This window comes from Pipistrellus kuhlii, unplaced genomic scaffold (assembly GCF_014108245.1).
Source record: "Pipistrellus kuhlii isolate mPipKuh1 unplaced genomic scaffold, mPipKuh1.p scaffold_m20_p_3, whole genome shotgun sequence".
In the NCBI taxonomy this organism is placed as follows: domain Eukaryota; kingdom Metazoa; phylum Chordata; class Mammalia; order Chiroptera; family Vespertilionidae; genus Pipistrellus; species Pipistrellus kuhlii.
The window spans coordinates 63,961,641-63,975,185 of record NW_023425529.1 but is presented as its reverse complement, the minus strand read 5'-3'; the positions used below and the strand labels follow the sequence as shown (position 1 = coordinate 63,975,185).

The 13,545-nt window shown below is 36.1% G+C and overlaps 1 protein-coding gene across 13 annotated transcripts in view; it reads left to right on the top strand.

Annotated features, from left to right (window-relative positions):
• OSBPL8 (oxysterol binding protein like 8) overlaps positions 1 to 13,545 on the top strand; it is a 146,246-nt gene that overhangs the window by 39,908 nt on the left and 92,793 nt on the right. For 5 of the 13 annotated variants that reach the window (XM_036455426.2, XM_036455425.2, XM_036455430.2 and 2 more), the window contains exons 3-4: positions 3,781 to 3,819; positions 10,772 to 10,808. The exons of 2 other annotated variants lie outside the window; for them this stretch is intronic. In XM_036455426.2, coding sequence (XP_036311319.1) covers positions 3,781 to 3,819; positions 10,772 to 10,808 — 76 coding nt within the window. Of the gene's footprint in view, positions 1 to 3,780; positions 3,820 to 10,771; positions 10,809 to 13,545 lie in introns of those variants that run through there. 6 more of the 13 variants (XM_036455429.2, XM_036455428.2, XM_036455427.2 and 3 more) reach the window with 2 other exon arrangements.

Here is a 13,545-nt window from a genome sequence, read left to right as displayed (position 1 = left end):
CATAACCACAAACTTTACCAGCAGTCTCACCAGATGCATGACATTAGTTAAAATTGACATATTGATTGATTTTGAAATTCCCTTGTATAAGGAGGTTGATATAATCATAGCAAGAGACCACCAGTACTGAAAGAAGTATAATTTCTGTTCCATTACAAAAAACCAATGGTGAATCTGTAACAACATTATTTATAGAAAAAAGAATTATTTAAGAGAAAGGATGAGGGAATTCCTAACATTGGAATTTGGGCATATGATGATAGCTGAGACTGATAGTTGAAGAAAATATGAATATGCTTTAAGCACAACTAAGGATATTTTTAGCAATGAGCACTTTTTTATGTTGAAGTTTTAGTATAACAATTTAAAGACAGATCTCATGAAGAAATAAGAAAATTAAATTTAAGATATTTGCTTGTTTACCCAGGGAATCTTGTAGAGAGATTTCATGATTGTAGTCCATATTAGTTCTTTGTATATCTATATGAAGTGTGCAGAATGTTAAGTTTTGTAAAGTACAAAGATGAACAAGACTTGGTTTTTGCTGTAGAGAATTTAATTCATTTAGTAAACAGGACATATTGACAGGAACTCAGAATTCTTTGCTAGATATTAGGATTATAATAATGATTACATCCTTTTCATTTATGCATTTATTCATTATTTGTTGAGTGTCTACCATGTGTCAGGTTCTGTTCTAGTTTTAAGCAGTACAATAGTGAACAAAAGTTCCTACTCCAGTGAAGCTAATATTCTAGTGGAGGAAGAAAAAAATGCATAATTATATACTATGTTATGTGATGATTGTTGTGATGAAAGACAAAGCAGGGAAGAAAGAGAGTTCTGGAATAGGGGATGGATGTCGTTGTTTTCTCGGAATATCGTGGAAGTCTTCTGATGAGGAGACTTTTTAACAGAGTCCTAAATGTAGTTTTCAAGGCAGAGAAAAGAGCCAAGTGTGGAACTCACAGGTCTGTTTGGCAGACTGCTGATTGGGCTGTAAGTGTTGAGGTTTGAGGGAAAGGTGAGTGAGGGGTCCTTCCACCTCCTTAGTCAGGAAGATGGAGGTGCAGTGGGGAGTGTCCTTAGAAACATGTGGAGCTCTTCCCTGCAGTTCTGCCTGATAGAAGGATGCAGTGACAATCAGGTGGAATACCCCTTTTTATGCCTGGCTGGGATATAGTATCCCTTTGTTGTGCTTGACATGAGAAGTTAGGAAAGTCCTTAACCAAGGATGTGATATTTTACCTGGGGTAAGAAGAATAGTGTACTGGGAAGGTGATTGGGATGGCCTTAAGGGGTTGGAGCTCAGTTGAGGATAGGTGGGAAAGGAATTTGGGGAATTGTCAGGGAATAGAGCCCATTTAAAAATCAAATCAATGGACTCAAGTCAGGGAAAGCATACTGAATGAGGACAGGAGAGATTCCAGAATGCAGCCTGGGACTATCTTAAGCGAGCAGAAAGGGAAGGGAGCCAAGCAGAGAGAGGGAAAAAGAGAAAACTAAAAAAGGGAAGGGAGTTTTGGGAAAAGGAATGGCCAGTAGTGGCAAATGCTAGATAGAGAGTGGTCAATTACGTTGAACTGGGGAAAGGTAAAGTTGTGCTAGACCTGAGCTGGCCAATAGGGCAGCTATTTATGGCTAATTTACATTCAAAGTTATTAAATTAAATATTTAATCCCTCAATCTCACCTACATTTCTATAAAAGCTATATGTAGCTATATCTATTAATTAACAAAGATATACCAGTAGAATATTTTCATCATTGCAGGAAGTTCTATTTGATAGAACTGTACTAGACCATTATAATACTAGGGAAAAGTTAAATAACAGTTTAATTTTTTTATGATAACAATAGAGAAAATACTATAAGATAACTATGAATTGTAAAAACAAACAAGCTGATATTTGAAGGCCAGAGTTGAGGAAAGATGACTTTAGCTTGAAATTTGGTAGCAGAATTGGCTATTTGAGTTGAGCCATCAGGGTCAAAGAACTTTCGAGCTATCGAGCAGGAAAGCAAAAAGAAAGTAGGTACAAAATTGCAGATCACTCTAAGCAATCAATTTTCCTAGATATAATTTATATAAGTGGAGCTGTGGCGTTGCAAGGCTATTTCATATGATATCAAAACATTCTGTGGAGTGAATAATTGTAGAAAACTTAAATATTGGTGTTTGGAGCTTATTTTCTAAGTAATGGACGCTATCAATGTTTTTAAGTTAAGAAACAACATGGCTAAAGTGATAGTTGGTAAATTAACCATTTCCTTCTCCATCCTTTCTTAGTCTTTGTCATTTGTTTTACTACTAAGTAATTTTGCCTTAGGTCTACATATTGCTTTAAAAAAAATCTATAAAGCAGCTCGAGCCAGATTGGTTCAATGGATAGAGTGTCAGCCCATGGACTAAAGGGTCTTGGGTTTGATTCTGGTCAAGGGCATGAACCTTGGTTGCAGGCTCTATTCCTAGCCCCAGTTGGGGCATGTGCAGGAGGCAACCAATCAGTGTGTCTCTCACATTGATGTTTCTCTTTCTCTGTCTCTATCCTTCTCTTCCACTGGCTCTAAAATATCAATGGGAAAATATCCTCAGGTGAGGATTAACAAAAAAATTTATAAAGCAAAGTCTGGAAAGTTGTAAGTTTTAATAATTATGTATTTAAAGAGGAAAAAATTCACTTCACTGAAGTTAAATTACTTGCTAATGATAAGGCTAACTTCAAGAATGAGTAATTTTGGTAGACTGGAGATAACTTGTCAAATAAATTACTATACAATACATATAGTCTTCAATATATGGTGATTGTCTTGACAGTAGGAAACATGTCTTTATCATGTTTGTGAATTCTAGTACCTAGCATAGTAAATGAATGAGGTGAGATTGAATTCGGGAATATATATTGAAATGGACATAGATGCAAAATTGGATAAATGAGATAAATGGATCTGGCCCTACATGGTTTTAATGGGAATGTGAGAAAGATATTGTCTAGATTAAAATCATCAGAACTTAATGACTTGTTCACATGTATGGGAAATAGTTTCAGATGACTAAAAGCATTTAGAAAGATGGTACCATTGAAAAATAAGGCAGCCGAAACTGGTTTGGTTCAGTGGATAGAGCGTCAGCTTGCGGACTGAGAGGTCCCAGATTCGATTCCGGTCAAGGACAAGTACCTTGGTTGCCGGCACATCCTCAGTAGGGGGTGTGCAAGAGGCAGCTGATAGATGATTCTCTCTCATCAATGTTTCTAGCTCTCTATCCCTCTCTCTTCCTCTCTGTAAAAAACAACAACACAAAAACCACAATAAAACATATAAAAAAAGAAAAGAAAAATTAGGCAAATTGACATGGAATCTTGTTTCTTAGGAAAACTACTGAGTGCTCTTTGTTTTATAATGTTTTATAAAACAAACTTAAAGCTCTTTCTTTGTTAATAAAATTCTATAACAAAAACTTAATTTACAATAATGTCTGAACATACAGATAGCAATACTTTGTAATGAAGGTCTGAAAAAAACAGAACATTCCAGAGAAAACTTCACAGGTTAGAAGATTGACTAATTTCCTGAAGCCTCAGGATTTTTTTTTTTTAAGGATTTATTTTCCAGCGAAAGCTTAATATTGCACTCTTTTTTTTTTTTTTTTTTTTTTTTGGCTACTTCTTAAAAGATTAAGGCACCTCTTAGTTCATTTATTCAACTGTGGGTGCTGTCTAGATTCAGATTCTGTTGTATGAGATTAAATCACTCCTGAGAAAATTTGTTTCTTTTTTAGATCTTGCCATATTCAGAAGTTGCTGAAGGTGAAGAGACAGTGAGTAATACATATGGTGCTACGTTTAAAATGTTAACATTTTAATATTTTTTTTAGGATTTAAATTGGATTCTTAAAATATATTTTTATTGTATTTAATCAGATTATTTTGTCATTCTAAGGAGTAGCTAATGTAGCCTAAAAATATTAGTTTAAAAATTGTTTTTATTTTTTTCAAAATGTAAATAGGCTTAATCATTTTTACTATAAAAATAATACATAGTACTGTGGCATATTTAAACAATGTGAACTATAATAAATAAAATTCTACCTTATAAAGCTAACCACTGTTAGTATTTTGGTGACAGCTTTCCTGTGTGTTCATATTTGTATATCTTACATATGAAATTTCATATAATTGGAGTCATATCATATACACTTTTTTATAAAGTATTTTTAAAAGCCAATATATAATGTATGTTTTTCAGTCAGTGAAAAAAAAACTTTAATGGCTACATAGTATTTTATTGTATGACTATATTTTTTATTTATATTTTGCTTTAAATAGATTATTTGTTTTAGATTACTATAAATGATATTGTGATACACATATATGAACACATATTTTGACCATTTTAAATGATACTTTAGTATACATTCCTAAAAGTGGGATCAAATGTGTGATTAGGGTATTTTTTAAATAAATACCTGGCCAGTCAGATCATATTTTCTATTTAGCAGTAATAAGCTCTGATTTCCAGAAAAAATATTTCTTAAAATCTCTCCTGTAAAACTCAGGAGTAAATGTGCATGTGTATGTTTTGCAGGAAATGGCAGGAATGTGAGAAATTCAGTTATATATTGAAAGAACAAACAGATGTCAGCTGCATTATATATCCCTCACTGAAGTTTCTTACTTTAAGGGCCAAAAATAACACTAAGTAGAGCACTCTTGAAATGTTTTATATAATTCTCCTTCTGAGTTTTGGCTTCTGAGAGCCAGTTGCAGTAGGATTGCTTCTAGGAATACAGCCTGATTAGCTTTATTGGGGAAGAGATTCCACCTGCTTGAATCTTTATTTTCAAGCTGTACTCATATCAGTGCTTGATAAGCTTGTGCTTTCACTTAAGATCAAAAGATGACTTAAATCAAATCAATATATATGTTTAGGAGGTGCTGTGCTAAAGGCAATAGAATCAAGTTGCTGTATAGATCTCAGGGGATTATTTTGTTTAACAGGGTAGCCATCTGACCTGGAGAGCTCTGTACTGAGGTTTCCTAGGACACAGGGTGTGATTGATTATGAGTTTCTACCTATTCCTTTACTTTTCTTAAAGATTGCAAATTTTATGTTGATTATTCATAGCAAATACTTAAAAGTGCATTAAAGTAAAATCATATTTTTCATAATGTTCTTTTTCTGAGATTTGTAGACTAAATTCAGTATTGACTTTCATGCTTTTAATTAAAGTATGTTGGTAATACACTAGCATGTCAGTATAATTTTACTATTTTCAGCCCATACCTTCTGCCAAAATAGAGTATTTATTTATTTATATGTTAAAAAATTATCGAGGTGACTGTGGACATTGTCTAAGGCAGTGTTTCCCAAACTTCTCTCACATTCAGCCCCTCATTTCATCCAGAATAAAATCAAAAGTTGACTAGGTCCTATAAAGTCCCATACAGTCGGGCACCTATTTACTTCTTTGACTTCATTTCCTAATCCTCTCCTGTTTGTAGTGTATTTCAGCCTCTTTGGCCTTTTTACTAGTCCTCAAACACTCCAGACTTGCTTCCTTATCAATATTCTACTCTATGCTTGCTCCCCCCTCTGCCTGGAATACTCTTCCTTTCTATGGCCTAAGGTAAGTTACCTCATTTTACTCAGTAAACTCTGTAGTGGGGAAGTCTTCTTAGGACACTCTATTTAAAATTTTAACTCCCTCTTCCCTAACATTTTATGTCTGAATTTTCTTACAAATTTTTACTTGAACATTCATCTCCCCCATTAGAACATAACTGCCACAAAGATAGGATTTTTGTCTGTTTTGCTCACTAGTATATTTCTTTCTTTTTCTTTTTTTAAAATATATATTTATTGTTCAGATTATTACAGTTCCCCCCATAGCTCTCCTCTACCCAGTTCCCACCCCATACCATTCCCTTACTCCTGCCACCACCACACTGTCCTCATCCATAGGTATATAATTTTTGTCCACATCTTCCATACCCTTTTCCCCCTGAGGATTGTCAGTCCACTCCCTTTCTATGCCCCTGATTCTATTATATTTACCAGTTATTCTGTTCATCAGATTTTTTATTCACTTGATTTTTAGATTCACTTATTGATTGACATGTATTTGTTTTTCATAATTTTTATCTTTACCTTTTTCTTCTTCTTCCTCTTCATAAATGAAATGCTGAAAGGTATTCCTTTCAGCATTTCATATAATACTGGTTTGGTGATGATGGACTCCTTTAGCTTCTTGTTATCTGTGAAGCTCTTTATCTGACCTTCAGTACTGAATGAGAACTTTGCTGGGTAGAGTAATCTTGGTTGTAGGTTCTTGCTATTCATCACTGAATATTTCTTGCCACTCTCTTCTGGCTTGCATAGTTTCTGTTGAGAAATCAGCTGACAATTGTATGGGTACTCCCTTGTAGGTAACTAACTGGTTTTCTCTTGCTACTTTTAATATTCTCTCTTTGTCTTTTGCTCTTGGCATTTTAATTATGATGTGTCTTGGTGTGGTCCTCTTTGGATTCCTTTTTTTTGGGTTCTGTTCACTTCCGAGACTTGTAAGTCTATTTCTTTCACCAGATGGGGGAAGTTTTTGTCATTATTTCTTCAAATAGGTTTTCAATATCTTGCTCTCTCTCTTCTTCTGGCACCCCCATAATTTGGATGTTGGTACGCTTGAAGTTGTCCTGGCTCCTTACACTATCTTCACATTTTTGGATTCTTTTCACTTATCCAGTTGAGTGTTTTTTGCTTCTTTGTATTTCAAATCTTTGACTTGATTCTTGTGATTCTCTAGTCTGCAGTTGGATCTCTGTATATTATTGTTTATTTCAGTCGGTGTATGCTTAATTTCTAGTTGTTCCTTTTTCATATCCTTGGGGTCTCACTAAATTTATTGGCCTTTTCTAGAGAATTCTTAAAAACCTTTTAACCGTGGTTTTAAACTCTATATCCTTCATTTCTTTCATTTGCGATCTGTTTCTTTGTCTCCGCATTTTGGCTGCTTCCCTGTGTTGATAAAGTGGCTTTGTATGCTAGGTGTCCTATAAGGCTCAGTGGCTCAGCCTTCCCAGATGCCTGAGGTGGACACTCTTGGTGCATCCCTTTGTGGGCTGTGTGCACAGTCTTGTGTAGTTAAGCTTTGATTGTTGTTGGTATCATTAGGAAGAATTGACCTCCAAGCCAATTGGCTGTGAGGATCAGCTGTGTCTAAGATGGGAGAACTTTTGTGCTGGAGACACCCTTATGAGGCAAGATTTGCTTCAGTGGGGCTTTGGTGCTCAGTGAATCTGTCGCCTGAGTGTGTCCCTTAATGATCTGAGGAGTTGTAATCTGGATGGTCCCACTCTGACCACTGGGTACACTGGCTCTTGGATCTCCAAAGAGTTGCTAATTTAGCCTCTGTTGAGGCCACCCAGCAGGAGCTACAGAGAGATCTGCAGATTCCTCTTCTTTGTTTGGGGTTTGGAGGTGCCCAGATGAGGCCCAGCTGTGAGGCAATGCAAGCTGCTCTGGGGCCCTGGGCCTTCTTGCGGATGTTCTGGTCTCTCTAACTCAGTTGTAGTTTGTTAGGTAATTTTAGATTTTAAAGAACCAGGCCATTCATATGCAAAAGCCTCTATGCACAGCTTGCGTGAGATAGTTTCTCAGGGCGGAGCAAACAGCAATGGCTGACAGTTGGCCCTGCCCTAAAGGCCCCCAGGTCTCAATGTCCCTTGGTAATCACTGCAAGCACCTCTGAGAGAAAGCTGCCCTCGAGTCCTGCCCGATGCCAGACAGTCCAATTTCTTCCCGTATGAGTCTGGGTCCCCAGAATCTCACCTGGAACTGGAGTTCAGAGCAATCGGGAGCTTGTGTCTCCCACCTGATTGAAAATGACAGTGGCGTACTCTGTTGCCAGGCTTTCCCCAAGCGCGCAACTGTACCTCTGCACTTCTGCAGCTCCTCTGAGTTTCAGTGAGCTTTTCTCTTTCCTTTTAGTTGGTAGAATTTCCACTCAGTCAGCCTTCCTGTGGTTCTGGGTGATGTCCGTTTTGTCTTTTAGTTGTAGTTTTGAAGTGATTGTGCAAGGCAGCAATTTTAGGTGTTTACCTATGCCGCCATCTTGGTTTCTCTCTCACTAGTATATTTCTTGATGTCTAAACTAATACCTGTCTATATAGTAGCTATTTAGTAAATATTTATATGCTTGCATGCATCTGTGATAGTATTAGATTATGCTTATTTTAGTTATTCATTTTCTTAATCTTAAAATAATATTAGATTAAGTCAGTAGAATCAGGTTTATATGACACAAAGATGCTTTAGGATATGAAGTTGAAAGCCAGCATAATTTGAAACTAATATTCAGAAATTGCTGTGTGTATTAGGGATTATTTTATGGGAGTACACAGGCAAGGGGTACAGCTGTACAAAAGTTGAGAAATTGCTATTAATCAACAGAATTTGAGAATGTAACAGAACTGTACAATAAAAGTAAATTTAATCTTTTATCCAACATAGAAGACAAATTCAGAAACCTTCAAATGTGACCAGCCTTGTGAAATTAAACACTCCCAACCATATATAAGTGTTTAAAAAACATTGCTTTTCATTAGGAATCTCTGGTAAAACTTGGGAAACTAGTAATTATTCATATTAGTACTGGAACATTTTTTAGAAAATGTCTGAAACATTTGTAGTTTTCCAGAGCTGTCTCTCTCAATTTCTTAACTTCTTGCCGTTTCCAATGTTATATTTATTGGTATTAACATAACATCCTAAAAGTAAGTGGTATAAAATGAAAAGCATTTATTATCTTACAATTTCTGTAGGTCAGGAATCTGAGAACAGCTTTGCTAGTGGTCTCTGGCTCAAAATCTTGTTTAGTTGCATTCAAGCCACTGAGAAAGGGGCCTGCTGCAGTTTTTTTTAGAGAGGAAGAGAGAGATAGAAACATCACTGATGACAGAATCATTGATCGGCTGTCTCCTGCTTGCCCCACACTGGAGATCAAGCCCGCAACCTGGGCGTGTGCCCTTGACCAGGAATCTAATCGTGAACTCCTAGTCATAGGTCAGCAATCAACCACTGAGCCAGGCTGGGTGGGCCTGCTGCAGTCTAAAGCCTTGACTGGGTGAGTGGGAAGGGCAGGTGGGAAAGGTCAAGATGGAAAATTCACTTCAAAGCTCACTTAGTAATTGTTGACAGACCTCAGTTTCTCTGAGTTCTAGGCCTCTACAAGACTGGGCAACTGGCTTTCCCCAGTGACCTATCTAAAAGAATTAAGAGACTCCAAACAAGATGGAAGTGATAATCTTTTTACAGTCTAATCTTAGAAATGACATTCTTTCCCTTCTGCCATATTCTGTTCATTAGAAGTGATTTCTAGCAAGGAGATTATACACCAAGAAGTGGGGATCACTGTGCCAGTTTAGAAATTGCCTACCACAAATATTTTAATTCTTAACACATGCTTGATAGTTCTTCTCAAATGGTAATAAGGACTTTATCATAATTAGTTCGTTGTCACTAAAGTTGTAGGGTTGTTTTGTTGTTGTTGTTGTTGTTGTTTTCCCCTTATCCTGTGAAACTGAAATCAGTTTATTAAAAAATGCACTTAAATGGGCAACTACAGAAAAATCAATAGAGTATATGCCTCCGTTTATTTATTTTTTAAGCAGATGCCTTTAAAAGGCATTGGAAAATAATTTCAAACATTGTGAAATAACCATCACTTTAGGGAACCAACAGGGCCAAGATTTTTTCCTAGGAGACAACAGAAGCCCAAAACAAACAGCCACTATTAATTGTCATAGCCAATTAAGACTCGCTCATTCCCCTTAAATAAGGCCAAGCAGTATTGTAATTAGTGGGAATTTTTGTTTTTGTTGTTATTTTAGTTTTATTATGTTATCATACTTGGTATTTGAAATGGAGAGCTAAGGACTTTGTTCCCACTAAGGGAGACCAAAACACTTGTCTGTAGGTGATAGTGTAATGTATGTTTAAATAGTAACTGAAGGTCAGCAATCTTTTTTTCTGTTTCTTTTAGTTGATTTCAAGTTATTCTTTTAAGAATTGGGTCTTATAACTTCCTGAAGTCTAGTAACTCTAGGTGGTATAATTGATATTTAGTAATCCCTAAGGAAATTTTGTCGGACTTAATAAAATTTATTCTAATTAATATTTCTCTTTGTATTTTTGCCATTTGAGAAAATAATGGTATTACTTTGAGTAAATCTTTGTAAAAGGTCTTTGCACAATGCTTGGAATATAATTTTCCTTTCTTTTTATAGAAAAAAATAAACTGTATTACCATATAGTATTAAGTGCTTTCATGGCATGCAGAACTAATACTTAATAGTGCATGGGTGCTATATAATTTTAAACTATTTAAATTTAAGAATGAATAAATTTTGGCTGTACCTTACATTTCTAAATAATTTTTACTACTCCTAACCCATATCTTAAATTCTAATTGAAAATAGTTTTTTACTTGAGTAATTTTCAAAACAAAATTCTTGTGTGATTCATTTTTCTCTTTCTTCCTTCATTTTCCAGAATAAAACAAATATTGGATAATGCCTAAGCCAAGATCTTTTTATGTATGGAAAAGGAAATTCCTTCTGAATTGTGATTATTAGGATTGTGCATGTGCTTTCTACTTATAAACTAATGCTATTTTCCTTGTCCTTTTGTTTCACTGCTGCTTCAATCCTGATGCATTGTGCTTCTTCCTTGTTTGGATTGTATTTGTTCGCTGCTCAATTACCGTGCATTAAAAGCTTCTTGGTGATAGCAAAGATGTCCTTGGCCCACCAAGTAAGTAGCTAAAGTTCAAATGGCATTTTTGGAGACATGATAATATTTTTATGTGTACTTATAAAAGGCATGTGGTATTTTGTTTTGATTATTTAAGTATTCTACTTCTCTTTCAAGATATTGAAATATAAAGTAAAGAATATAGTCATTTAGTGCTCATCTGTTATCAGTGTTCATCTGAGATTGATAGTATTTATATATTTACATCTGGATTATCTAAGGATGGTTTATTTACTTAATTATCTAGTTCACATGTGTCAAACACAAGGCCCACGGGCCAAATCCGTTCCGCCAGGCCTTGCAATGTGGCCCGAACCGCGCTGTCATCACTGCACTCTGCTGCGTTTCCATCACAATGACAGTTTATGACTGTTCAGTAAACCATTCGGCCCGCGATTTAGGCTGGATTTTAGATTTTGGCCCCTTCTCTGATTGAGTTTGACACCCCTAATCTAGTTAATAATTTAGGACTTTTCCTCCATAGTATTTCTTTCTGTAATCATCACAAAACATAGGCTGGACATGGTCTAAAAATTCACTGTCATATGACAATGAGAAATACTGTTTTTATTTTGTCAGAATTTTTACATAATAGATAATTTGGTTATGAAATGTGTTATTTATACCTTGGTATTTCATAAGTGAAACATGTTTCATCTTAGGAATTTAGAAGGTGTTCTCCTCCCCCCCCCCCCCCCCCCCCGTTTTTTTGTGTTTGTTTTTTTTAAACTAGACACTGCTAGCATTGGGGGATACATGATGAATAAAACCTATGCTCTGCTCATAAGGATCATTAGTCTAGCAAGGAAGTTAGACCCATCTACAATAATAAAAGCATAATTTGCTAATTAGACCTGAGGTCCTTACTGATGAAGCCATGGTGATGAGAGCCGAGGCAGAGGAGGTGGCCGCCATGGCGGCAGGGGCTGAGCCCCTTGCACGAATTTCGTGCGTCTATATATATAAAAGTCTAAGCAACCATTACGATCAGATGACCGGCCAGTAGCTATGATGCACACTGACCACCAAGGGTAGATGCTCAACATAGGAGTTGCCCCCTGGTGGTTAGTGCACTGCCACAGTCAACCTCCCATGGCCAGCCAACCTCCCGCGTTCCTCTCCTGGTTGGCTGGCCCCAATCCCCAGCCAGGCCAAGGTGGACACCCCCACCACCAATGCAGAAATTCATGCACCGGGCCTCTAGTGAATACATAATTTCAAAGCATTGTGACAGGGGAAACCTTTGTATTAAAAGTCACAGAATTATTGCCCTGGCCTGAAGGCTCAATTGGTTGGAGCATTGTCCTGTGTACCAAACAGGTTATGGGTTTGATTCTAGGTTAGGGCACATACATAGGTTTCAGGTTCTATCCCTGGTCAGATGTGTACAGGAGGCAACTGATTGATGTTTCTCTCTTTCTCTTTTAAAAAAATTAAGCCGAAACCGGTTTGGCTCAATGGATAGAGCATCAGCTTGGGGACTGAAAGGTCCCGGGTTCGATTCCAGTCAAGGGCATGTACCTTGGTTTCGGGCATATCCCCAGTAGGGGGTGTGCAAGAGGCAGCTGATTGATGACTCTCTCTCATCGATGTTTCTAACTCTCTATTTCTCTCCCTCCTCTCTGTACAAAATCAATAAAATATATTTTTAAAATTAATTAATTAATTAATTAATAAAACATATCCTCCAGTGAGGATTAAAAAAAAAAATCATAGAATTACTGAGGTGAAAGAAACTTCAGATGTCATCTAAAAAGATGAAAAGCCTAAAGCTAAGAACTGAAATGTTTAAGAAATCAGAATTGGTTACTTGCCCAGTGTATCTTTACTGGTTTTCAATAATTAAAATATCACTGCATTGTGAATCGGACAAAGAGTTTTAACTTTGTTGAAGAGCAATGTGGAAATTATATTGATTTAAGAAGTTTTAGTATTTTTTTCTGAAATAGATATTTGATTGTTGAAAGTTTGCTCACTTCTTTGGGGTTCATTTTGTTGTTGTTCCATTGGCAAAAGGAATAGACTGAGCAAAATAATGGCAAGATTTCTTCTAGTTGTAAAATTATTTGGTCTAAAATAATTGCTATTTGTTTCTAATGTTTTTTTTTTCTAAAAGGAGAGATGATTTAAGGTCATATGCTAAAATTCCTTTTTTAGCAGCAACAACTCATACTATTTAAAATATATTGTATGGTATTCCATGGTGCAAATGCACCACGATTTTTTTATCCACTCATCTACTGATGGGCATAGATTATTAGAATAGTAGAAATTTTGAAACTAAACTATAACAAATACAAAAACATTTTTATGTCTTCTTATTCAGCTTTACTTGTGATACATGGCACATATTTTCTTTTGTGTATGTGTGTGTGCTTTGTTGTTGTTAACAGTATTACAGATGTCTCCCATTCTCCCCTTTTGCCCTTCTCCACCCAATCCCGCCCCACCCCAGGCCTTCCCCATACTATTGGCTCTGTCTATAACTTAAGCATATGTGTATATATGTTCTTTGGTTAATGTCTTGCTGTCCCCTGAGATCTGTTATTCATAACTCGGACCTATTTTGTTCATCAGTTTATTTTGTTCATTATATTCCACATGCAAGTGAGACAATTTTTTTTTTCTCTAACTGGCTTATTTTGCTTAGCATAATACTTTCCAGGTCCCTCCATGCGGTCTTAAAGGGTAAAAGCTCCTTTTTTACAGCTGTATGGTATTCCATGGTGCAAATGCA